The 26405-nt window shown below is 43.3% G+C and overlaps 1 protein-coding gene across 30 annotated transcripts in view; it reads left to right on the top strand.

Moving 5' to 3' along the window:
* The window catches only part of LOC110529758 (neurexin-3b), a 465957-nt gene that overhangs the window by 179465 nt on the left and 260087 nt on the right, over positions 1-26405 (top strand). For 16 of the 30 annotated variants that reach the window (XR_016497721.1, XR_016497720.1, XR_016497723.1 and 13 more), the window contains 8 exons: positions 19159-19362; positions 21292-21318; positions 22779-22898; positions 23127-23239; positions 23537-23805; positions 24153-24343; positions 24904-25077; positions 25811-25837. Coding sequence is in view for 21 of the 30 variants with exons in the window: in XM_090243118.1 (XP_090099244.1) it covers positions 19159-19362; positions 21292-21318; positions 22779-22898; positions 23127-23239; positions 23537-23805; positions 24153-24343; positions 24904-25077; positions 25811-25837 (1125 nt within the window). In the remaining 9 variants the exon portion in view is untranslated. The remainder of the gene's footprint in view (positions 1-19158; positions 19363-21291; positions 21319-22778; positions 22899-23126; positions 23240-23536; positions 23806-24152; positions 24344-24903; positions 25078-25810; positions 25838-26405) is intronic. The other 14 variants (XR_016497725.1, XR_016497726.1, XR_016497728.1 and 11 more) reach the window with 3 other exon arrangements.

Raw genomic sequence — 26405 nt, forward strand, 5'->3', positions numbered from 1 at the left:
TCTTTATCCTCTCTCTATTATCTCTCTCTATATCCTCACTCTATATCCTCTCTCTATATCCTCTCTTGATATCCTCTCTCTATATCCTCTCTCTATATCCTCACTCTATATCCTCTCTCTATTCTCTCTCTCTATATCCTCTCTCTATTTTCTCTCTCTATATCTTCTCTCTATTTTCTCTCTATGTATCCTCTCTATACATCCTCACTATAAATCCTCTCTCTAATTTCTCTCTCTATATCCTCATTCTATATCCTCTCTCTATTTCCTCTCTCTATATCCTCACTTAATATCCTCTCTCAATATCCTCACTCTATTTCCTCACTCTATATCCTCTCTGTATCCTCTCTCTATATCCTTCTTCCATATCCTCACTCTATTTCCACACTCTATATCCTCTCTCTATATCCTCTTTCTATATTCTCTCTCTATACCCTCTCTCGATATCCTCACTCTAGATCCTCTCTCTATTATCTCAATTCAATTCAATTCAATTCAAGGGCTTTATTGGCATGGGAAACATGTGTTAACATTGCCAAAGCAAGTGAGGTAGACAACATACAAAGTGAATATATAAAGTGAAAAACAACAAAAAATTAACAGTAAACATTACACATACAGAGGTTTCAAAACAGTAAAGACATTACAAATGTCATATTATATATATACAGTGTTTTAACAATGTACAAATGGTTAAAGGACACAAGATAAAATAAATAAGCATCAATATGGGTTGTATTTACAATGGTGTGTGTTCTTCACTGGTTGCCCTTTTCTTGTGGCAACAGGTCACAAATCTTGCTGCTGTGATGGCACACTATGGAATTTCACCCAGTAGATATGGGAGTTTTTCAAAATTGGATTTGTTTTCGAATTCTTTGTGGATCTGTGTAATCTGAGGGAAAAATGTCTCTCTAATATGGTCATACATTGGGCAGGAGGTTAGGAAGTGCAGCTCAGTTTCCACCTCATTTTGTGGGCAGTGAGCACATAGCCTGTCTTCTCTTGAGAGCCATGTCTGCCTACGGCGGCCTTTCTCAATAGCAAGGCTATGCTCACTGAGTCTGTACATAGTCAAAGCTTTCCTTAATTTTGGGTCAGTCACAGTGGTCAGGTATTCTGCCGCTGTGTACTCTCTGTTTAGGGCCAAATAGCATTCTAGTTTGCTCTGTTTTTTTGTTAATTCTTTCCAATGTGTCAAGTAATTATCTTTTTGTTTTCTCATGATTTGGTTGGGTCTAATTGTGCTGTTGTCCTGGGGCTCTGTAGGGTGTGTTTGTGTTTGTGAACAGAGCCCCAGGACCAGCTTACTTAGGGGACTCTTCTCCAGGTTCATCTCTCTGTAGGTGATGGCTTTGTTATGGAAGGTTTGTGAATCGCTTCCTTTTAGGTGGTTGTAGAATTTAACGGCTCTTTTCTGGATTTTGATAATTAGTGGGTATCGGCCTAATTCTGCTCTGCATGCATTATTTGGTGTTCTACGTTGTACACGGAGGATATTTTTGCAGAATTCTGCGTGCAGAGTCTCAATTTGGTGTTTGTCCCATTTTGTGAAGTCTTGGTTGGTGAGCGGACCCCAGACCTCACAACCATAAAGGGCAATGGGCTCTATGACTGATTCAAGTATTTTTAGCCAAATCCTAATTGGTATGTTGAAATGTATGTTTCTTTTGATGGCATAGAATGCCCTTCTTGCCTTGTCACAGATCGTTCACAGCTTTGTGGAAGTTACCTGTGGCACTGATGTTTAGGCCAAGGTATGTATAGTTTTTTGTGTGCTCTAGGGCAACAGTGTCTAGATGGAATTTGTATTTGTGGTCCTGGTGACTGGACCTTTTTTGGAACACCATTATTTTGGTCTTACTGAGATTTACTGTCAGGGCCCAGGTCTGACAGGATCTGTGCATAAGATCTCTCTATCTCTCTCTATATCCTCTCTCTATGTCCTCTCTCTATTATCTCTCTCTATATCCTCTCTCTATATCCTCACTCTATATCCTCAGTCTATATCATCTCTCTATTATCTCTCTCTATATCCTCTCTCTATATCCTCACTCTATATCCTCTCTCTATTATCTCTCTCTATATCCTCTCTCTATATCCTCTCTCTGTATCCTCACTATATATTGTCTCTATATCCTCTCTCTATATCCTCTCTCTAATTTCTCTCTCTATATCCTCTTTCTATATCCTCTCTCTATTTTCTCTCTCTGTGTTCTCTCTCTATATCCTCTCCCTATAGCCTCACTATATATATTGTCTCTATATCCTGTCTCTTTATCCTGTCTCTATTTTCTCTCTCTATATCCTCTCTCTATATCCTCATTCTATATCCTCTCTCTGTATCCTCACTATATATATTGTCTCTAAATCCTGTCTCTATGTCCTCTCTCTATTTTCTCACTCTATATACTCTCTATATTCTCTCTCTATATCCTCTCTGTATTTTCTCTCTCTGTATTCTCTCTCTATATCCTCATTCTATATCCTCTCTCTATTTCTCTCTCTATATCCTCTATTTATCCTCACTATATATGCTCTCTCTATATCCTCTCACTATATACTGACTCTATATCCTCTTTTCATTTTCTCTCTCTATATCCTCTCTCTATATCCTCACTCTATATCCTCTCTCTATTTTCTCTCTCTATATCCTCTTTCTATATCCTCACTCTATATCCTCTCTCTGTATCCTCTCTCTATATCTCCACTCTATATCCTCTCACTATTATCTCTCTCTATATCCTCTCTCTATATCCTCACTCTATATCCTCTCTCTATTATCTCTCTCTATATCCTCTCTCTATATCCTCACTCTATATCCTCTCTCTGAATCCTCTCTCTATATCCTCTCTCTATATCCTCTTTCTATATCCTCAGTCTATATCCTCTCTCTGTATCCTCTCTCTATATCCTCTCTCTATCTCTCTCTATATCCTCACTCTATATCCTCTCTCTATGTCCTCTCTCTATATCCTCTCTCTATATCCTCTTTCTATATCCTCTCTCTATTCTCTCTCTCTATATCCTCTCTCTGTTTTCTCTCTCTATTTCCTCTCTCTATATCCTCTCTTGATATCCTCTCTCTATATCCTCTTTCTATATCCTCACTCTATATCCTATCTCTATTTCCTCTCTCTATATCCTCACTCAATATCCTCTCTCCACATCCTCACTCTATATCCCCACTCTATATCCTGTCTCTGTATCCTCTCTCTATATCCTCACTCTATATCCTCTCTCTATTATCTCTCTCTATATCCTCTCTCTATATCCTCACTCTATATCCTCTTTCTATATCCTCACTCTATATCCTCTCTCTATTATCCCTCTCTATATCCTCTCTCTATATCCTCTTTCTATATCCTCACTCCATATCCTCTCCCTATTTTCTCTCTCTATATCCTCTTTCTATATCCTCTCTCTATATCCCCTCTCTATATCCTCACTCTATATCCTCACTCTATATCCTCTCTCTGAATCCTCTCTCTATATCCTCTCTCTATATCCTCTTTCTATATCCTCAGTCTATATCCTCTCTCTGTATCCTCTCTCTATATCCTCTCTCTATCTCTCTCTATATCCTCACTCTTTATCCTCTCTCTTAGTCCTCTCTCTATATACTCTCTCTATATCCTCTTTCTATATCCTCTCTCTATTCTCTCTCTTTATATCCTCTCTCTGTTTTCTCTCTCTATATCCTCTCTCTATTTCTCTCTCTACATCCTCACTCCATTTTCTCTCTCTTTCCTCTCTCTATATCCTCTCTTGATATCCTCTCTCTATATCCTCTTTCTATATCCTCACTCTATATCCTATCTCTATTTCCTCTCTCTATATCCTCACTCAATATCCTCTCTCTATATCCTCACTCTATATCCTCTCTTGATATCCTCTCTCTATATCCTCTCTCTATATCCTCACTCTATATCCTCTCTCTGTTTCCTCTCTCTATATCCTCACTCAATATCCTCTCTCCATATCCTCACTCTATATCCCCACTCTATATCCTGTCTCTGTATCCTCTCTCTATATCCTCACTCTATATCCTCTCTCTATTATCTCTCTCTATATCCTCTCTCTATATCCTCACTCTATATCCTCTTTCTATATCCTCACTCTATATCCTCTCTCTATTTTCTCTCTCTATATCCTCTTTCTATATCCTCACTCTATATCCTCTCACTATTATCCCTCTCTATATCCTCTCTCTATATCCTCTTTCTATATCCTCACTCCATATCCTCTCTCTATTTTCTCTCTCTATATCCTCTTTCTATATCCTCTCTCTATATCCCCTCTATATATCCTCACTCTATATCCTCACTCTATATCCTCTCTCTATATCCTCTCTCTATATCCTCACTCTATATCCTCACAAAATATTCTCTCTCTGTATCCTCTCTATATCCTCTCTCTATTTTCTCTCTATATATCCTCTATCTATATCCTCTCCCTATATCCTCTATCTATATCGTCACTCTATATCCTCTCTCTATTGTCTCTCTCTATATCCCCTCTTTATTTTCTCTCTCTATATCCTCTTTCTATATCCTCTCTCTATATCCTCTCTCTATTTTCTCTCTCTATATCCTCTTTCTATATCCTCTCTCTATATCCTCACTCTATATCCTCTCTCTATTATCTCTCTCTATATCCTCTCTCTATATCCTCTTTCTATATCCTCACTCCATATCCTCCATATCCTCTCTCTCTTTGCCACTGACAAACATAAGAGTTATTGAAATTATTGTTGCAATAAGGTTAAAGCATTTCAATAACATCCACAAGTGAAATTCTTGCTAACTGGCATTTTCTGACATAATGGAAAATGACATAGAGAGAGGTAAGAGAGTGAGACGAGCAACAAAACACAGAAGGAAGACGAAGAAAATCATTCATCTCTTTTCCCTCTTTATCATGTCTGCCTCTGTTTAGAAAGCTCGGGGTGCCATTCGTCTTTAGTCATTATATTCTACTACATGAAAAGGTTTCCAGATAGCTCGTATTCTCCCTCCTGAAAATTCAACTCCGGTACATAAAAGGAGTTTCTCTGAGGACCTCTTCCTCTGACAGTAATAGCAACATCAAACCAACAGACGCATCTCAATAGATAGATCAATGTCAGCGTGTAGACATGAAACATATTATGTAACCAAAGTCTGGAAATGTACAGTATTTCATCACCTAGCCTAGCCACCACAGAACTACCTTCTCACCCAGTCAGCATCATTGTGTTAGTACTAAGGTGTAAGCAGGAGGCTGTAAAATCAATTATCTTTCAGCGTTGACTGGCCTGAGTTTTATATCAGAGGTTCGAGAAGAGAAGGGGTAGGAGAGGCTGAGGGAGGGAGGCTGGTGTTTAGGGAAGCTTGGTGTTGTGTTGCTGACAAACACACTAGGCTCTACCTGCTGAGTAGAGTGCTGGTGGTAAAGTGGCCTTGTTAATCAGGTAAATAGGCCTGTAATGAAGTGAGTGTTAGAGGAGGAGGAGCAGCATTGGGCCCGGATCCCACTGAGACTATCCTCTTTCGACTGCCTCTCTCCTCTCACTCTTTCTTTGCCCCTATCGACCTTATTTCTCAGCCTCTCTTCTTCGTCTTTCACTATCTTTCTCTCACTGCCTCTCTCTCTCAATCCCTATCTCTTTGTATCCTGCCTCCCTCCCTCTTTCTGCCTCCCTCCACCCCCCCACTATCTCTCAACCTCTCTCTCCCTCTCTTTCTCCAGTGTCTCTCTCCCTCTCTTTCTCTAGTGTCTCTCTCCCTCCCTTTCTCCAATGTCTCTCTCCCTCTCTTTCTCTAGTGTCTCTCTCCCTCTCTTTCTCTGGTCTTTTTCTCCCTCTCTTTCTCCTGTGTCTCTCTCCCTCTCTTTCTCTGGTCTCTCTCTCCCTCTCTTTCTCCAGTGTCTCTCTCCCTCTCTTTCTCTGGTCTCTCTCTCCCTCTCTTTCTCCAGTGTCTCTCTCCCTCTCTTTCTCCAGTGTCTCTCTCCCTCTCTTTCTCCAGTGTCTCTCTCCCTCTCTTTCTCTAGTCTCTCTCTCCCTCTCTTTCTCCAGTGTCTCTCTCCCTCTCTTTCTCCAGTGTCTCTCTCCCTCTCTTTCTCCAGTGTCTTTGTATTGTATAGTGTGTTCTCCCTGGCAAGGCTCTACCGCCCACACTGCTCTCACTGTATTCTCTAATGTTGTAGATGTGCAGAGATGATTTGATCCCGTTTTTGTATGAGGATCCCCATTAGCCGACGCCAATGGCGACAGCTAGTCTTCTTTATAAATATTATTAAAAAAAGAACTACAACTAAATATTCTCCACGATGACAAATCTCTCCTAGAGCCTCCCATAGCCGTGTAGGTTTAGATCAGGCATCGCCCAGTGGGACAATCAGCTGGAGACAATGGAAGTACTAGTTGGATATTGGAGCAATCTGTATTATTGCTCTAATCATGTCTTCTTTTACATACTCATGCACAATGCGGTTTGGGTGAGTCATCTCAGTTACATTCCAAAGCTCGTTCGAATCACTTTAGTCTCTTATTGTCAATACAACTTAGTTTTTCCTGGTGGAACTGAGGGAGCTTGTATGAAGTGATTCAAGGATGTGGGTTTTATCATTTCATGAGAGAGACACGGATGTCTGGAGTTGAGAGATCAACTCGGCGTGTGGACTGTCTGGTTTAAATAAACTTACTGTACAAAAGTGTCTGAACGAAACTACATTTACAGACACTCTGCCGTTCCGCTGATTGTGAAGAACTGCTGGCAACACAGCCATTCAATAAGAAGCTGATATTATAACACACTCTCAATGTACCAGCATTTTTAAACACAATTTGGTTAGAGCTCATAAAACTATACAATACAATACATCCTCTTCTACCTTCCTGATATCAATATTAATATTATCTCGGTGTCCTTGAAGGAAGTCTAGGGAACTATTTTCCTGTAAAGCGTAAAACACCACATTCCCATCTACCTACGCCTGATAGAAGTTGAACTTCATGGAAAGGTCAGGTGTAGTGTGGTGTGTGTGTGTGTGTGTGTGTGTGTGTCTGTCTGTAAAGCTGTCTTGGCTGTCGTCTTATCTTCTCCTTCGGGGGTAAACACCTGCTTGTGGTTGTTTAGAGTGACACAGTAGGTACACACACTACATCGTTCACCGTGGTGTGTCTGTGTGAGTAACAGAGGTGAAGGGAGATCCTCACCCCTTTGTCCTGCTGCATTGAGAGAGGTTCACCCCCTTTCCACACACACACACACACACACACACACACACACACACACACACACGCACACACACACACACACACACACACACACACACACACACACACACACACACACACACACACACACACACAGGGAGACAGAGAGGTGAGAGAAGAGTATTCCAACATGCTAAACACATAGACAGGAACCACACAGCTGCTACTGCACACGTTACATTACATTACATACTGTAACATAATGTCAATCTGTCCACTTAGAATGGTTCAAACCCCTTGCTTTTGTTTATGCTGTTGCTATGCATAGTCATTTTACCCCTACCTAGATGTACATATTACCTCAATTACAGCAACTAACCAGTGACCCCGCACGTTGACTCTGTACCGGTACCGCCTGTATAATACCTCGCTATTGTTAGTTTATTGTCTTACTTTAAAAAAATATAGCAAATATTGTTCTTAACTCTTATTTTTTTAACTGCATTGTTGGTTAAGGACTTGTAAGTAAGCATGTGATAAATAATATTTGATTTGTTTTGAAATGACTGTGTGGGTGTTTTCAGCTTTAGAAACCCCCCTTTCTGCATCCAAGTACCCCCCTCCCTCGCCTCCAACTTTCCCTCAAATCTTCTCTCTTTTTCCCCTCATCCCCCTCCCACTCCCCTGCTCTTCCTCACTCACCTACCTTCTTATTAACCACCCCTAGCCTTCTTCCCTTCCTCGGCCCCTCCCTCCCTCCTCCCCTCCCCAGGGGTGATAATCACCTTTACCAGGACATTTATCTCCTCAGACAGTGAGGGTGACACCTCAAGGTCTGCCTGACTAACAACCACACCCTGGCTCTCTGCTCTGCTCTACACATAAGGAGGGAGAGGGAAGGAGGGAGAGGGAGGGAGAGGGAGGGGGAGAGGGAGAGGGAGAGGGAGAAGAAGGGAGCAGAGCTAGAGAGAGAGAGGGAGAGAGAGTGTGAGAGGGAGAGGGAGAGGGAGGGAGAGAGAGAGAGAGGGAGAGAGAGTGTGAGAGGGAGAGGGAGAGGGGGAAGAAGGGAGCAGAGCTAGAGAGAGAGGGAGAGAGAGAGAGAGTGCACTCAATACAGTGTGAGATGAGAAGTGGTGTTAAGGGGGACACGAGATCACAAGGACACTTACAGCAGGGTGTGTTTGTGACTGCACAGGCATTCTTGCAAGTGCGTATGTATGTGTATAAGAATCTAAACACTTTGCTAAACATGTTTTTTTTTTTTTTGGGGGGGGGGGGGGGGGAATTTACACCACTTTAAGTTCCATGGGGATTTTACATATGTAGCACATAACAACACGCAGTTGGAACAAAGTATTCCAATATTCCGTTGGATGATTCCAGGGTGTTCCATTCATTCCTGAACATCCATCTGTAGGTTCAGAAGAAAGGCATCCTTCCAGAATATTCCACAAACATCACGCGTGAGATACAGAAATGGGAACAACAGAGTTCTGAGCTCAGGGAAGCCTTCTAAGTGAATCCTGTTTCAATTCAGGCTGAGATGTGGCTTATTGTGTGATGGGAGAAAAACAGCAAGGAGCAGCACATTTCCCTCCGCGACAACAGTCTCAGCCTCTTTTCACTCTATTTCTACGTGGTTGTCTTTTAACACTTATCGTCTTCGGAGAGTTGAATAATGGTTGAATTGAGCAGAATAATGAGTTTTGCATCAGCGTCTGGATCAACAGTGAGGATATGTCCCAATTGGCACACTTTTCCCTTTATAGTGCACTACTTTTGACTTGTCAAATGTAGTGCACTATATAAGGAATAGGGTACCGTTTGGGATGTAGGGGTGGCTGGCTCCTACAATAAAGCACCACGACTTAGAGAGGGAGTGAGGGAGGAAGGCTATTCTTGAAAATGGTTTCTTATAATTTCCCTCCTATCCTCTTATTCTCTCTATCATCTCTATGTGTTATTCTCTCGATGTGTAATTCTCTATGTGTTGTTCTCTATGTGTTGTTCTCTCTATGTGTTATTCTCTCTGTGTTGTTCTCTATGTGTTATTCTCTATGTGTTATTCTCTCTATGTGTTGTTCTCTCTGTGTGTTATTCTCTCTATGTGTTATACTCTCTATGTGTTGTTCTCTCTATGTGTTATTCTCTCTATCCTCTCTATGTGTTATTCTCTCTATGTGTTATTCTCTCTATGTGTTATTCTCTCTATGTGTTATTCTCTCTATCCTCTCTATGTGTTATTCTCTCTATGTGTTATTCTCTCTATCCTCTCTATGTGTTATTCTCTCTGTGTCATTCTCTCTATCCTCTCTATGTGTTGTTCTCTCTATGTGTTATTCTCTCTATGTGTTATTCTCTCTATGTGTTATTCTCTCTATGTGTTATTCTCTCTATCCTCTCTATGTGTTATTCTCTCTATGTGTTATTCTCTCTATCCTCTCTATGTGTTATTCTCTCTATGTGTTATTCTCTCTATCCTCTCTATGTGTTATTCTCTCTATGTGTTATTCTCTCTATCCTCTCTATGTCTTATTCTCTCTATGTGTTATTCTCTCTATCCTCTCTATGTGTTATTCTCTCTATGTGTTATTCTCTCTATCCTCTCTATGTGTTATTCTCTCTATGTGTTATTCCCTCTATGTGTTATTCTCTCTATCCTCTCTATGTGTTATTCTCTCTATGTGTTATTCTCTCTATCCTCTCTATGTGCTGACGGCTTTTGTCAAATGTCGGTGATGGTCTCATTTTGCGGTGTTTAATATGGCTGTGCTGCTGTACCGTAGTGGATTCATGTAGCTTCTCAGAATGTAATGACGTAAACACCGTGAGATGGAGTTTTATAGCTGAACAACAGGCTGTAAGAACAGCATTTGTGTCCTCCCACCTCCCCATTCTCCTTCCCCCAATTTTGTATCAGGCTAAGTGGTTGATGGATGGATGGTGACGGTGGTTTGGAGCTCTGTGGTTGTTTGGTGAAGATGGTGGAAGGAGGGCTTGGAGCCATTCAACATCAACCAGTCAACTGGAGCCTGATGCAGCTTTAGACATTTCATAGTGAAACGTCCTGCAGGGAAGAGAGAGAGGGAGGGATGGAGGGAGGGAGGGAGGGATGGAGGGAGGGAGGGAGGGAGGGCGAGAGAGATTTGTTTGACACTGTTTACTTGTAATAGTAGCAGAGAGCAGCGAGGTCTTCCACTTGATAATGCTGTTTCCAGGCGGGGTAGTTTTTCCTCTGCTCGGCTTGGGAACATTATGCTATTGCTCTCTAATCCCTAACTCTAATTAAATGTGTGCTTAGGAGCCCTGTACTGGTGCCGAGGTGTTTATAAACACTCCAGTGTGTGTTCTGTATGGGAGGGGATAGGGATGGGGCCGTCACGTCCCAGTGCATATAAATTGGCTGGAGATGATAGTCAGGGTATGGCTAAGTCAGTGGGGTTTAGGGTCTAGGTGACTGCACCTCTACCCTCCCTCTCTGCCTCCCTTTCTCTCTTGCTCTAAGGAAGAACCAGACCAAATCAATCTTTCAGAGAGCGCCCATCTGAGAAATTGACAAGACCTCCAATCTCCTTGGCAGGGTTCAAGGTTCCTAGGCTGGTTTAAGGGGAGAGGGTTCTGATGGAGCACAGACAGTAACAACGCAGACAGAAAGTGTACGAGCTCTCATATCTTGCTGTTAAATAGGCCCGGTGCTTCCTCTTTCCCTCTCTCTCCCTTCCTACTTCCCTCCTCTCTCTTTCTCCTTCCCATTCTCGTCATCTCTCGTCGTTATCTGTCGCGTTGTGTTGTAACATCTGGCCTGTAGTGCCCCCCTGTGGCAGAGTGTGGAACAGACAGAACAGTGTGTGTGACTGAAGATGTAACGTCACGTAAAAGGCATAAAAGAAACACCTAAGCGGCGTAGCTTTCTTTATAGTCCTGACCAGAACAAATGGAACTGTCGGGGGAGGTTCCCTTCTGCAGTGTTCAACCAATCCAGTAAATGTGGAGGAGGAGTTAAGATGGAGCTTTTGACTTGTTCAACGTCCAAAAGAGGAAGTCACGTCACAGGCTCTCTTTCTATTTCCCCTGAACCGGATGCATCCGGTTGTCACCTGCCCCGCTGAAGGTGCTGAAGACCTGACCAGGCCGACCAGCATGCTGGAAGGACATCTTGCAACCATAAGTCATCTGACGATAATCATGAATCATCACTTCACTGTCATTCAGGTCAAATACACCTGTTAGACTAATCTGTCTCATTGCCCAGTTTGGAAATTAGAGATATTTCTAAAAACCCAAAAGGCTTCAAATAAGCCTACTCTGAATACTTTTAAAGAGGAAGTTATGCCAATGTCACAGTATTAGTCAGACCACAACTCTTTGACTTTGCTGTTTTAATAAAGCATAGTCAAATTAACCGTGTGAGGACGGTTGAAAGTCACTGTAATGGACAGACTGTGTTTGAGTGACCATAATATTCCTAACAAAGGAAGTCATCTGGATTTAATTCATCGCCTTACAAAGCCCCTTGAACATATCTGACTCAGAAAACCTCTTATATGACCCCAAGGTAACATGTACATGGTATTACAGAGGGCCTGTATGAAAGTACAGTTGTTTAAAATCTCCGATTATACTTACTATGGGCATGATTTAAATCAGACTTTTGGGGGCCCCCGAGTGGCGCAGCGGTCTTAGGCACTGAGGTGTTACTACAGACCCGGGTTCCTTCCCGGGCTGTGCCACAACCGGCTTAGTCCGGGTTAGGGGAGGGTTTGGCCCGGGGGGGCTTTACATGGCTCATCGCGCTCTAGCGACTTCTTGTGGCGGGCCGGGTGCCTGCAGGCTGACCCCAGTCGACAGTTGAAAGGTGTTTCCTCTGACACATTGGTGTGGCTGGCTTCCAGGTTAAGCTGGCGGGTGGCGTGTGTTAAGAGCGCGGTTAGGCAAGTCATGTTTCGGAGGACACATGACTCCACCTTCACCTCCCGAGCACGTTGGGGAGCTGCAGAAATGAGACAAGATGGAAATTAGGGAGAAAAACATACTAAAATACAAAACAATTTGACATTAGAGAATCACTATAACAATGAGCATGTGACTCAGCACCTCTATAACAATGAGCATGTGACTCAGAATCCCTATAACAATGAGCATGTGACTCAGCATCTCTATAAAAATGAGCATGTGACTCAGCATCCTTATAACAATGAGCATGTGACTCAGCATCTCTATAACAATGAGCATGACTCAGCACCTCTATAACAATGAGCATGTGACTCAGCACCTCTATAACAATGAGCATGTGACTCAGCATCCTTATAACAATGAGCATGTGACTCAGCATCTCTATAACAATGAGCATGTGAATCAACATCCCTATAACAATGAGAATGTGACTCAGCATCCCTATAACAATGAGGATGTGACTCAGCATCCCTATAACAATGAGGATGTGACTCAGCATCCCTATAACAATGAGGATGTGACTCAACATCCCTATAACAATGAGGAGGTGACTCAGCATCCCTATAACAATGAGGAGGTGACTCAGCATCCCTATAACAATGAGGATGTGACTCAGTATGTGCACGTTTCAATGTCAACATGTGTCAACATCTCTCTCTCTCTCACACACTTACGTTGATCTGGAAAGAAGCAGCTAGCGTGCCGAGCGTTAAGAGGGGATGATGCCTCCCCAGTACCGCTGATGCTGTTGAAACTTTGCCATAATGTTGCTCTCACACACTCCACACTGATTGACATGGGGGGATTATGGGGGATAATGTCCACTCGCCGCAAACAGTCTCTCTCTCTCTCTCTCTCTCTGTCTCTCTCTCTCTCTCTCAAGTGGAGCCATTTCCCATTGCCTGACTCTGAGAGGGGCTCTACACACACATACACACACTCACACACACACACACGCGCACACACACACACACACACACACACACACACACACACACACACACACACACACACACACACACACTCAGCTCTACTGCAGTCAACACAAACACGGACACAAACACACTGCCTGAAAGAGCACAGACACTGAGCTTGAGCTGTCTGAAAACACAAACACAGGCACACACACACATACACACAAACACACAATTGTCAACAATGAGAAAGGAATATCAACACCAGATTTAGCTGCGTACATGACTTTGACATGATCTTCCTGCATGACTGTGTATTTGTAGCATGAAACACTGTCAGCATCTAAACACACAATGTAGATTTCACATAAGAGACTCACAGGATCCACATACAACAGACGTCCCCTCACGTTGAGAGCCTCCGGTTGAGAGTTTGTTTACTGAAACAATGTGGCTGACTGTCACTACTACACAAACACACCAACACAGAGGAAGAGGCCGCGGAACAGACATCCACAATGTTGACTTCCATGTTAAACACCGCTGCAGAAATGAGACTGCAGGAAACCCTGCTTAGCAACACATGCACCACCCCCTTCCATCTTCATCTCAGGGATCTGCGCTGTGGAGCTTTCATGTTGTTAATAGCCTTTCCTCCTCTTCCTCCCTCCCTGTATCCCTCCATCTCCTGCCTCTATTTCTCAGCTAATTATGTAAAGTGACCCCCCCCCCCCCCGCGCTTTAATTACCGTCTGAAATGAGCTGTTCAGAGTTGCTGATATCTCTCTTTAGAGCAACACACAGCTGGGTAGGCATAGCAGCACGTTATCGTATGTGGGGGAGTGTGTGTGGGTGTGTGTCACAGATCAAACACAAGCTCGCACACACACGCACCCATGCAGGGACGCATAATATACACTGGCGCACACGCGCACACACACCCATACCGTTTCATATAGGGGCCGATCACCTAGTCTGTTACCAGGGTGTAAACCAGGGATCATCATCTATATTCAGCCGATTTTTCCTTGAGCTGATTGGTCAGGGGGCCAGAACATAATTAGAAATCATATGTAGATGTCACATTGACCGCAAGAAAGGGAAAGGGAAAGACGGATACCTAGTCAATTGTACAACTGAATGTATTCAACTGAAATGTGTCTTCCACATTTAACCCAACTGAATCAGAGAGGTGCGGGGGCTGCCATAATCGACATCCACGTCTTCAAGAAAAGCCCTTTGCACTCAACAAGCAATAATTTTTTTGTGTCCTTACATGTCTATTAGAGATGTTCTGCAATGCGCTCAGCCAGCCAGGCACGCTCTCACACACATCACGTCTCTCACCTTGTTTTCCTGCCTCTTGGAACTTGGACCTGGGCCTGGCTGTGGTCAATACCTTGGCTTGTCAGAGGGGATATCACAGGGAAATACGATGTGTTTCTGTCCTGGTGGAAAATAGAGGGAAGACAGAGAGGGCCTTCTCTCTCACTTTTCATGGCCAAGGTCTGATTATCATCTATGTGTAGTTAAGAGCACGGAACAATCAGTTACAGAACGTCAGACGTGTCCGGACGTCTAATATTTAGCAACGGAGCTGGCTAGCAAGCTAGCTTTTTTTTTTGACGAGTTTCCATCAAACAACCTTGCTTTCAAAGCATCAGGTTTCATAACACATTTGTCGCAGCGACTTTTGGTTTGACGTAAATTGTAGCTGTAATGTCAAGCTCTGTCAAGCGCTGGCAGTCAAATATTATTGCATGAGTGAAGATAAAATCAAATCAGTGTCAGTATTCAATCACAACAACAAGTAGAACAGGAAGAGAACAAAGAAATGCATTCAGTAGGCGAAGTTACACCTGCACTTTCATTTCCTAGCAAACTTGCCTCTAGAGAGCCTCGGCTTAGACAGTTGCAATATTATCATCTCCAGCCAGAGATAGTATTTTATTTTAATCCAAGTAAAATAAAGCCTGAGGACTATTTGTCCTTTTAAAGTCGAGGTGTCAAAGAAAGTATTTCACGGCTGAGTGCCCTTTTAATACATCTCTCCCAGAACAGAACACCTTCCAGCATTATAGCCCAGCCTCACCCCATGACGACACGTGTGAACAGCAGAAATAGGGGGGGGGGGGGTGTTGCGACTAAATGTGTTCCCTTCCTCTTATCTGATGTGCTGATCTCTCTGTTTAACTGGGATAGGATGCACCGTAGATGTGTCAGTCGGAGAGGGAGAGTCCTTGTAATCGTAATGTAATATATGTCATTTAGCAGACGCTTTTATCCAAAGTGACTCACAGTCATGCGTGCGACACATACATTTTACACCTGGGTTGTCGCTGGGAATCAAACCCACCATCCAAGTGACATGCTCTACCAACTGAGTGTGTGTGTGTGTGTGTGTGTGTGTGCGTGTGTGTGTTTGTGTGAAAACAGGTGTGCATGATAGTCATGAAGGAACCACTGTAAGGAACAAAGGGAAATTGTCGAGGAAGGAAGATGTTGATGTGTAAAAGTTTCTGCTTGTCGAGCATTGTGTGTCGAGCCTGGGCGTGCAGACACAGTAGTGTAGTACAACGTTTGGAGTGTGCATGTGGGATGTGTAGGCCTATGGTTCATCCTTAAGACTAAGTACAGGGCCTTCGGAAAGCATTCAGACCCAATCCCTTTTCCCACATTTTGTTGCGTTACAGCTGTAAAATAAAACATAATGACAAAGGTTTTTAGAAATGTTTGCAAATGTATTACAAATAAAAAATAGAAGTACCTTGAAATTGAAAGCTCAGGTGCGTCCTGTTTCCATTGATCATCCTTGAGATGTTTCTACAACTTGATTGGAGTCCACCTGTGGTAAATTCAATTGGTTGGACATGATTTGGAAAGGCACACGCCTGTCTATATACAGTGCCTTGCGAAAGTATTCGGCCCCCTTGAACTTTGCGACCTTTTGCCACATTTCAGGCTTCAAACATAAAGATATAAAACTGTATTTTTTTGTGAAGAATCAACAACAAGTGGGACACAATCATGAAGTGGAACGACATTTATTGGATATTTCAAACTTTCTTAACAAATCCAAAACTGAAAAATTGGGCGTGCAAAATGATTCAGCCCCCTTAAGTTAATACTTTGTAGCGCCACCTTTTGCTGCGATTACAGCTGTAAGTCGCTTGGGGTATGTCTCTATCAGTTTTGCACATCGAGAGACTGAAATTTCTTCCCATTCCTCCTTGCAAAACAGCTCGAGCTCAGTGAGGTTGGATGGAGAGCATTTGTGAACAGCACCTGGATATGTTTATTTTTGAACCATTCCATTGTAGATTTTGCTTTATGTTTTGGATCATTGTCTTGTTGGAAGACAAATCTCCGTCCCAGTCTCAGGTCTTTTGCAGACTCCATCAGGTTTTCTTCCAGAATGGTCCTGTATTTGGCTCCATCCATCTTCCCATCAATTTTAACCATCTTCCCTGTCCCTGCTGAAGAAAAGCAGGCCCAAACCATGATGCTGCCACCACCATGTTTGACAGTGGGGATGGTGTGTTCAGCTGTGTTGCTTTTACGCCAAACATAACGTTTTGCATTGTTGCCAAAAAGTTCAATTTTGGTTTCATCTGACCAGAGCACCTTCTTCCACATGTTTGGTGTGTCTCCCAGGTGGCTTGTGGCAAACTTTAAACAACACTTTTTATGGATATCTTTAAGAAATGGCTTTCTTCTTGCCACTCTTCTATAAAGGCCAGATTTGTGCAATATACGACTGATTGTTGTCCTATGGACAGAGTCTCCCACCTCAGCTGTAGATCTCTGCAGTTCATCCAGAGTGATCATGGGCCTCTTGGCTGCATCTCTGATCAGTCTTCTACTTGTATGAGCTGAAAGTTTAGAGGGATGGCCAGGTTTTGGTAGATTTGCAGTGGTCTGATACTCCTTCCATTTCAATATTATTGCTTGCACAGTGCTCCTTGGGATGTTTAAAGCTTGGGAAATCTTTTTGTATCCATATCCGGCTTTAAACTTCTTCACAACAGTATCTCGGACCTGCCTGGTGTGTTCCTTGTTCTTCATGATGCTCTCTGCGCTTTTAACGGACCTCTGAGACTATCACAGTGCAGGTGCATTTATACGGAGACTTGATTACACACAGGTGGATTGTATTTATCATCATTAGTCATTTAGGTCAACATTGGATCATTCAGAGATCCTCACTGAACTTCTGGAGAGAGTTTGCTGCACTGAAAGTAAAGGGGCTGAATAATTTTGCACGCCCAATTTTTCAGTTTTTGATTTGATAAAAAAGTTTGAAATATCCAATAAATGTCGTTCCACTTCATGATTGTGTCCCACTTGTTGTTGATTCTTCACAAAAAAATACAGTTTTACATCTTTATGTTTGAAGCCTGAAATGTGGGAAAAGGTCGCAAAGTTCAAGGGGGCCGAATACTTTCGCAAGGCACTGTAAGGTCCAAAAGTTGACAGTGCATGTCAGAGCAAAAACCAAGCCATGAGATTCGAAGGAATTCTCTGTAGAGCTCCGAGACAGGAATGTGTCGAGGCACAGATCTGAGAAAGGGTACCAAAAAATGTCTGTATCTTCCAAGGTTCCTAAGAACACAGTGGAATCCATCATTCTTAAATGGGAGGGAGGTGACCAAGAACCCGATGGTCACTCTAACAGAGTTCCAGAGTTCATCTGTGGAGGTGGGAGAACCTTCCAGAAGCCATCTCTCCACCAATCAGACCTTTAAGGTAGCGTGGCCAGACGAAAGCCACTCCTCAATAAAAGGCACATGACAGCACTCTTGGAGTTTGCCAAAAGGCACCTAAAGGACTGTCAGACCATGAGAAATAAGATTCTCTTGTCTGATGAAACCAAGATTAAACTCTTTGGGCTGAATGCCAAGCGTCTCTCTGGAGGAAACCTGGCACCATCCCTACGGTGAAGCATGGCAATAGCAGCATCATGCTGTGGGGATATTTATCACCGGCAAGGACTGGGAGACAGAGAGAAAGTACAGAAAGTACAGAGAGTTTGGATCATCAGCATTTGTAGGTTCGATGACAGGCTCAAAATGGACAGAAACAAAGAACTTTCATCTGGAACTCGTCAGTCTATTCTTGTTCTGAGAAAGGAAGGCTATTCCATGCAAGAAATTGCCAAGAAACACTGAAAAGGTGACTCCGGAATGCTGGCCTTCTATGCAGAATTGCAGAGAAAAAGCCATATCTCAGACTGGCCTATAAAAATAAAAGATTAAGATGGGCAAAAGAACACAGACACTGGACAGATGAACTCGGAGTCGCCTCTTCGCTGTTGATGTTGAGACTGGTGTTTTGCGGGTACTATTTAATGAAGCTGCTAGTTGAGGACTTGTGTGGCGTCTGCTTCTCAAACTAGATACTCTAATGTACTTGTCCTCTTGCTCAGTTGTGCACCGGGGCCTCCCACTCCTCTTTCTATTCTGGTCAGAAAAAGTTTGCGCTGTTCTGCGAAGGGAGTAGTACACAGCGTTGTACAACATCTTCAGTTTCTTGGCAATTTCTCGCATGGAATAGCCTTCATTTCTCAGAACAAGAATAGACTGACGAGTTTCAGAAGAAAGTTCTTTGTTTCTGGCCATTTTGAGCCTGTCATCAAACCCACAAATGCTGATGCTCCAGATACTCAACTAGTCTAAAGAAGGCAGTATTATTGCTTATTTAATCAGAACAACAGTTTACAGCTGTGCTAACATAATTGCAAAAGGGTTTTCTAATGATCAATTAGCCTTTTAAAATGATAAACTTGGGATTAGCTAACACAACGTGCCTATTGGAACACAGGAGTGATGGTTGCTGATAATGGGCCTCTGATATTCCATAAAATATCTGCCGTTTCCAGCTACAATAGTAATTTACAACATCAACAATGTCTACACTGTATTTCTGATAAATTTGACGTTATATAAATGGACAAAAAAATGTGCTTTTCTTTAAAAAGCAAGGACATTTCTAAATGGCCCCAATGTTTTGAATGGTAGTGTATATCCATTGAGGTTTGTCTTATTCATCTCTAACCCACTTCCTCTCTCTCTCCTCTCTCCTTCCACTCTACAGAGGCGTCCATCCTGAGCTACGACGGCAGCATGTATATGAAAGTGGTGATGCCAAGCGTGATGCACACTGAGGCAGAGGACGTCTCCCTCCGCTTCAAGTCCCAGCATGCATTCGGGCTCCTAATGGCCACTAACTCTCGGGACTCCGCTGACACACTCCGTCTCGAGCTGGACAGCGGCCGCGTCAAACTCACGATCAACCTAGGTATCGTATAAAACAGTTGACCGCTAACCCTCTTCTTTTGAGGAGGCATGTTTAAGTTAGCTCATAGTCGTTTTTGTGAGTTGTATTTTACATTAGTTATTTTTTTGTTTTGGTCGAATACATCAAAAAATCTAACACAAACTAAAACTCATTTTGAATCATTTTTGTACAGTAGTTGCATGGATTGTATTTTGATTTGCTTGGCATTATATACAGTATTTTATTCCTTTGTTGCTGTGGTCTCTGTAGGGTATTTCTATCTCATGAGTCTAACACTTAACCACGATATCCATGCTTTCAGGCTACATCTTTTGAACAGATCATACCACAGTCATTCTTCATTACGATATTGACTTGACTGTAGAACATTTCACTAATTGTAACACATAACTCTCAGGCTAGACACTTTCAATGATTTACTCAACATTTTTCACAAACATTGTTCCACATTGGCCTAGCATATATAGCTATAGCTATACCATATACGCATTTATAAGACTTTTAATAGGTCCTATTGTTTTATTTCGAATTTGTATCTCTTATGTAACGTACTGATAACATCTGGGCTTGTTCTTGTCGTAACAGTGTTTTGTTTATTATTTCCTGTTTTATTATTTTTTATTTTGGTATGGTCCATATTAGCAGGTCCATGGCTCCTCCCATTAGTACCCCTACAGTAGTGTAGGTGGTATCTCCCATGTCACCTTGTTCAAAGATGGTACTCACCCCTTCAACGGCCCCTAGCCTGCGGCCCGCCTAGCATACAGCCCGAGCCCACAGCACACAGCTAGCCTGCAGATGGTGGCTTATAGGCATGTAGGATAGGGTTCAACATTCCAAAAAGCACTCGCACATCTGGTTGCAGCTTCGCGGGAATAATGAAATGACTTCAAAGAAAAGAGAAACTCATACACTGCTCTTGCTAGTATAACTTATTTCTATTCAAGCTTACATGTCGGCCCAAAATGGGATAGGATAGAAGCACCCAATCTGTCGTACTGACGAACGCATGCGCTCATACAATACACACACAAACAGCACCTGTCAACACATAATTACCATCACATTACTACAGTGATGACTATACTTCAGTTAGTTTTATATACATTATGTTTTCAATCACTTTATCAACTATACTGCTCAGTAGATAATCTGATCCGGCTGGTTTCGCTCCAACAAAAATAAACTACTAAATCCACTACTACTACTGACACAACTAGTCCTGTGTTAGAGACAGGTTAGTGATTCGCTTCTAGGCCACTGTGCAGTGCTGGTGCTGACTGGATCGATGCTGTTTGCGTCCACTTTTCTGTTGCGGTTGACGGTACATGACGAGCTGGGTCACATGGATCCCAACCCAGATCACCTGACCAATCAGACCAATCCCAGCACTAGTCTACTTCCTGTATCTTCTTTTGAACAAGATACCCATCATATAACACTATAACCTGTAGTTTAATGTAAAGTATACTGCAAATTGATTTATAAATCAACTGATGGCTACAGGTGTTGAGGACAAAATGAAGTTTCCAAAATACTGGGTTGGTAAATCGATGTGGCCATTGAACTGCAAGCGGACATTTTGAAATTGAATACACATGTAAACACATTTAAAATATTTTTCAAAATGTATTTTATAGCACGCATCAGACCTACAAAATACTGCCAAACACAAAAAAAAGTATTTTAATTTGAGAGAAGTAATTCTGACCTCAACTCAAAGAAAGCATAATGGTCAAAATTGGAATAAGTCATAATATCCAAAATGGCAGTTTGATGTTGACATCATCAAAAGTTACCATAACAACCTAAAATGGCCGCCAACGTCATGTGACCGTCCCCGGAAGGTGGAGTTTCTGTTCTTGGATGTCTGCAGCTTTTACCTTGAAGGATGCGATTTCATCTGTCACTTATTCTCCCCCCATCTAGACTGTGTCAGGATAAACTGTAACACCAGTAAGTCACCACTCCACTTGTTGGAGAATTCTTCTTTAAATGAACGTTATATAATGATGTTTGACATGATTTGTGTGTTATAGATAGGGTAATGTACAGAAGTGAGATAATGGAATTACATGGATAAGGGATCAGCTATAGCCAAGATCAAAGAAGACATTATAATTGTTTCTATACATTACATTTAACTCAATTATCCAACTTTACTTGATCTATTTTGTTAGGTTTACAGTATTTTGCCCTCATGTTACTGAAATTCCCTCCCATATGTAACGGTCCTAGTATGGGAATGGTATTCTCTGTTTGTCTTGACAATATAAATGGTTGAATGACTTGTACAGAGGTACAGTACAACTGCTCTTACTCATTAAGAGGTCTTGAGTCTGACAGAGAGAGGAACATGTGTTGGTCATGACAGACAGTCAAGGGCCTAGTTTGTGAATGTTGCCTGGAGAACGAATGTTGGTTTCAACTGATACGTGTGCAAGGTGTGTTTGAAACTGTGTATGTGTGTTTGAGTGTGTGCGTCTGTGTGGATTTCTCTCTCGCTCTGTGTGTGCGTGTGTGTGTGTGACAGCCTGTCCCCAAGCTGCAGCTTTATTTCACGGTAGATCCCAGTTTGAGTGACAGATCAGACACAGTCATTCACTCCAATTACTCTGATCAATGTCACTGATTGCACAGCACACCTAATGTGGCAGTAGGTAAGATGTGTAATGAAACACACACACACACACACACACAGACACACAGACACACACACACTCTCCGTGAACACACTGGAGTGGCACACCACAGGCTTGACACGCCCTCTTGTGGATAGAAGAGGAATTTGTATTTGCCCTTTGCCCTTTGTGGACCTGTGAACCTGTGGACCTGTGGACCTGCACCTTCTATGATTTGTCCGCGTTGTGTAGAGATGTGCTTTGAAAAAAGTTCCAAGCCCTTTTATGAGTAACAGCAGTTATTATCTTACCATATGAGCAGTCATACGTCCACTGACAATGGACATAGATTATTACATACTGTACACATATACTGTATGTATTATGGTTTGTAATTTATTGTAATCTGTTCAGATCTTTTCTCCTCTGTTTTTACTTTAAGCCAAACCAAATCTTTGATTTTAGAGTTAGCAAAGTAAACGCAAAATGCCCAGAGTGCAACCAACCTGCTTTCCTGCATTCAAGATCCAAGCTAGAATCAGTGTCCCAGAAAATGCTTTCTTCTTCTCTGACCAACAAATTGGTTAGCGGTAGACTAACCTAGCGTAGCAGGTGTAGAAGGGGGGAAGGGAAGTTAGGTTGAGAATACTGTATCTCTGAATCGCAGAATCATCCGCTTTCTGCCGTCCCCGCTAAGGTTGCTGGTAAAATAACCAAGCTCACCCCGACAAAACAAAGGTTTGGTTTGCGTTGCTGACTAACTCTAACCCTGAACTAACAAACGGTCCTTCTCAGGCAAGGGACCAGAGATTCTATATGCGGGACAAAAGCTCAATAATTATGACTGGCACTCCGTCAGAGTTGTCCGACGCGGTAAAAACTTCAAACTGACAGTCGACGAAGACATGGCTGAAGGTACTGCTTTTGATGTGATGAGAATATATTTTACGAAAGCATTTTTTTTTTACTAATAAAAGAGGTGAAATCCTTTCATATTCCAATCCTGCCTTCTCCTCCCTCTTCCCCCCTTTCTTCCCTTCCTTTGCTATTCCCTACATCTTTCTATTTCCTCCTTTGACTCCCCACACCCTCTCTCTCTCGTTCTCCTTCCTCTCTCTCTCGTTCTCCTTCCTCTCTCTCCAGGCCAGATGGCAGGTGACCACACTCGGCTGGAGTTCCACAATGTGGAGACAGGGATTCTGACAGAGAGACGTTTCGTCTCTTCTTCTCCCCCACCCTTCGTTGGACACCTGCAGGTAACACCTCCAGGCCTGGCAGGAACACATGTTAGATCATAAATCATCATTTGGCTCCTGGCCAGGCACTGACCTACACAGACCGAAGGGGGTCGGGGTCAGAGCTAGTGCTACTGTTATAGCCTCTAGACCTCTTCTAGATTCTCCCCCTTAAGATTTGAACAACTTCTCTCTTCCTTGCTTTAGCATTACTTAGGGTGATACAAATAGCTGTCCATATTATTGTCACCGCTGAGTTATCGCGATACCAAATGTTATCGTTATCGTTATCGTCCCCTAACTCACCTCCACCCACAGGGCCTGAAGTTCAACGGCATGTTCTACATTGACATGTGTAAGAACGGCGACATCGACTTCTGCGAGCTCAACGCCCGCTTCGGCATGCGCTTCATCATCGCCGACCCGGTGACCTTCAAGTCCAAGGGCAGCTACCTGGGCCTGGCCACCTTGCAGGCCTACACCACCATGCACCTGTTCTTCCAGTTTAAAACCACCTCCCCGGACGGATTCATATTGTTCAACAGCGGCGACGGAAACGACTTTATCGCTGTTGAGCTGGTCAAAGGGTGAGGCACTAGTCATATGTACGAGTACCGTCATTCTCTTACCTGGCCTTGTTTGCTCAGTGTTCAGAGGAGAGCGAGTGCTCTCTTGTTTTCTCTACCACTGCTTGTGCACACACTCCCCTTCTCAGTGACTCACACACTTCAAACTGAGTCCTATTTTTTTGGTAGTGCACGCTAATGGACACACATAGGCTGAAGGGGCTTCTCTGAGGCCGGTCCCAGAGTACACACACACAGGCTAAAGTGGCTCCTCTTGGGGCGTAGTGTAGAAGAAGGGCCCTTAATGAAGGGAAGCTCTAAGGGGTGCTGAGGTATGCATCTGTGTCCCTTGTCTCATCCCTCCGTAGGTTTGTCCACTATGTGTTTGACCTGGGGAACGGTCCCAGTCTGTTGAAGGGGAACAGTGACAGTGCACTGAATGACAACCTGTGGCACAACGTAGTTATCACCAGGGACGCCACCAACACACACACCCTCAAGGTGGACGCCAAGTCCGTCACGCAGAACGTCAACGGAGCCAAGAACCTCGACCTCAAAGGTAACAAGAAATACACTGATCAACATATCCTCATACACTTTCTCCCACCGTTCCAAGGAAGCAAGTCTCTACCAGCACTAGAGATTTACTTTTCAGTAAAAACCAAGCAGTCAGCCTCTATATGCCCTTCCATCAGAGAGACATAAACACTGTCAATCCAACGTTTACGCTACTGTAGCATAGCACTTAGAAGGCGTGTCCGACACATGCTTCCTTCTAAGTGATACTAGTGTGGATGTTGGAATGGAGCCGTCGTTGGTGTTTGCTCAGGCTGTTTGCTGATTTGACTGAACAAACTCGTTATAGTTGTGTAATGACTGGATTATCCTCTATTTACAGAAACGGTGTTGACACACTCTCTGACCTTTACATCCTTTATCCTTCATTTGTTCGTCAACTCACCCCTCCCTTCACCTGTCCCCCTCTCTCTCTCTCTCTCTCTCTCTCTCTCTCGCTCTCTCTCTCTCTCTCTCTCTCTCTCTCTCTCTCTCTCTCTCCCTCTCTCTCTCTCTCTCTCTCTCTCTTTTTGTGTCTCCCTCTCCCTCTCTCCCTCCCTGAAGGGGATCTGTTTGTGGCAGGGCTGGGGCCTAACATGTACCAGAACCTTCCTAAACTGGTGGTCTCTAGGGAAGGTTTCCAGGGTTGTCTGGCGTCTGTAGATCTGAACGGCCGCCTGCCTGACCTCATCAACGACGCCCTGTTCCGTTCCGGACAGATCGAACGCGGCTGTGAAGGTACGACCCATGACCTATGACCCCTACGCCAAATGAACCCATATAGTATGTATGCGTCCAGTTCCAAATCGACCCCTTGCACCCTAGATGACTAGATCTTGACCCTCTGCTATACTATCGTCCTTGCCCACTCACACCTTTTGACCATCAAGCCCAGTTAATTTATGGCCACTTAGGGTCCCAGCCTAATGGTGTAGGGCAGTGGTTCCCAACCAGGGGTACTAGGACCCCTGGTGGTTCTTGGCCTATCCACAGGGGGTACTTGAGAAGACTCATGAGACCATAGGCCTACTGGTAAAATGCACATGAGGGGGTACTACAGGGGAACTCCGGGCAGTGGTTCAGTAACCGAAAAAGGTTGGGAACCACTGGTGGACTGTGGTAAACTAATAGACTGGGGCACTGCATCTACCACTAGGTAGTGCCAAAGGATCAGTATTCAAACTGAGCTTGTTCTCTCACAGCACATTCCTAAACACAAGCAATGACTTACACACCAATATCTATAAACCCAATCACTTTTTCTACCTACTCATTTTTCTGCAATCTAACAGATGAACACTAATTAACCACTTAACATAACAAAGTGAAGTACATACCTTTATAGTCACTGTACTTACCTATACCTCTACTATACCAGATACTCAAACTAACCCTATGGTCCTTCACTAACCTGACTCTGTTGTTTCCCACTTCTTTCTGTTCTGTTTGTTGTTTTTCTGCGCTAACAAAGTTGGTTTCACCAAAGCCGACCTGCAAGGTAGAAGGTTCAACTCTCAACGCTTCTCTGAGGCGTGGCTGAAAGAATGCTGTGTGCAATGCATTGTGGGTGTAGCATGTCCTACTGCTGGCGAGGAGGACTCGCTCTCTGGGAGTGGCGGGAGAAATGTTGGAGAGAGAGAGAGAGAGAGAGAGAGAGAAGTGTAAAAGAAGATAGAGACAGAGAGGGAGGGTTAGAAAGAGAGCGATAAGAGGGAGAACAAATGAGAGAATCCAGAAGGGAGAGACAGAGAGAGATACTGAAAGAGAGGAGGTGAAAAACAATCATTCCAACCCATACACAGAGAAGCACATCCATTATTAACCATAAGGTCCATTTCCAGCCCAGGGCTGTAGTACTGTAATTATGTTGTCCTACGCGTAGTTGCTGTCTGCCTACGGCCGCGGCACCGACCGGCCCACTCTTTATGGTAATCATGCTCTGCTCGGTCCATCCGTCCATCCGCCTGACACAGACCCAGAGTAGCAGAGTCCATTACAGTTTGAACAGAAACAAACTCATGTTCATGCTCCCATGGTCAGAGAGGAGAGTAGGGGGGATGACTGGA

Source organism: Oncorhynchus mykiss, chromosome 8 (assembly GCF_057628025.1).
Source record: "Oncorhynchus mykiss isolate SJ-2025 chromosome 8, ASM5762802v1, whole genome shotgun sequence".
NCBI classification, from domain to species: Eukaryota; Metazoa; Chordata; class Actinopteri; order Salmoniformes; family Salmonidae; genus Oncorhynchus; species Oncorhynchus mykiss.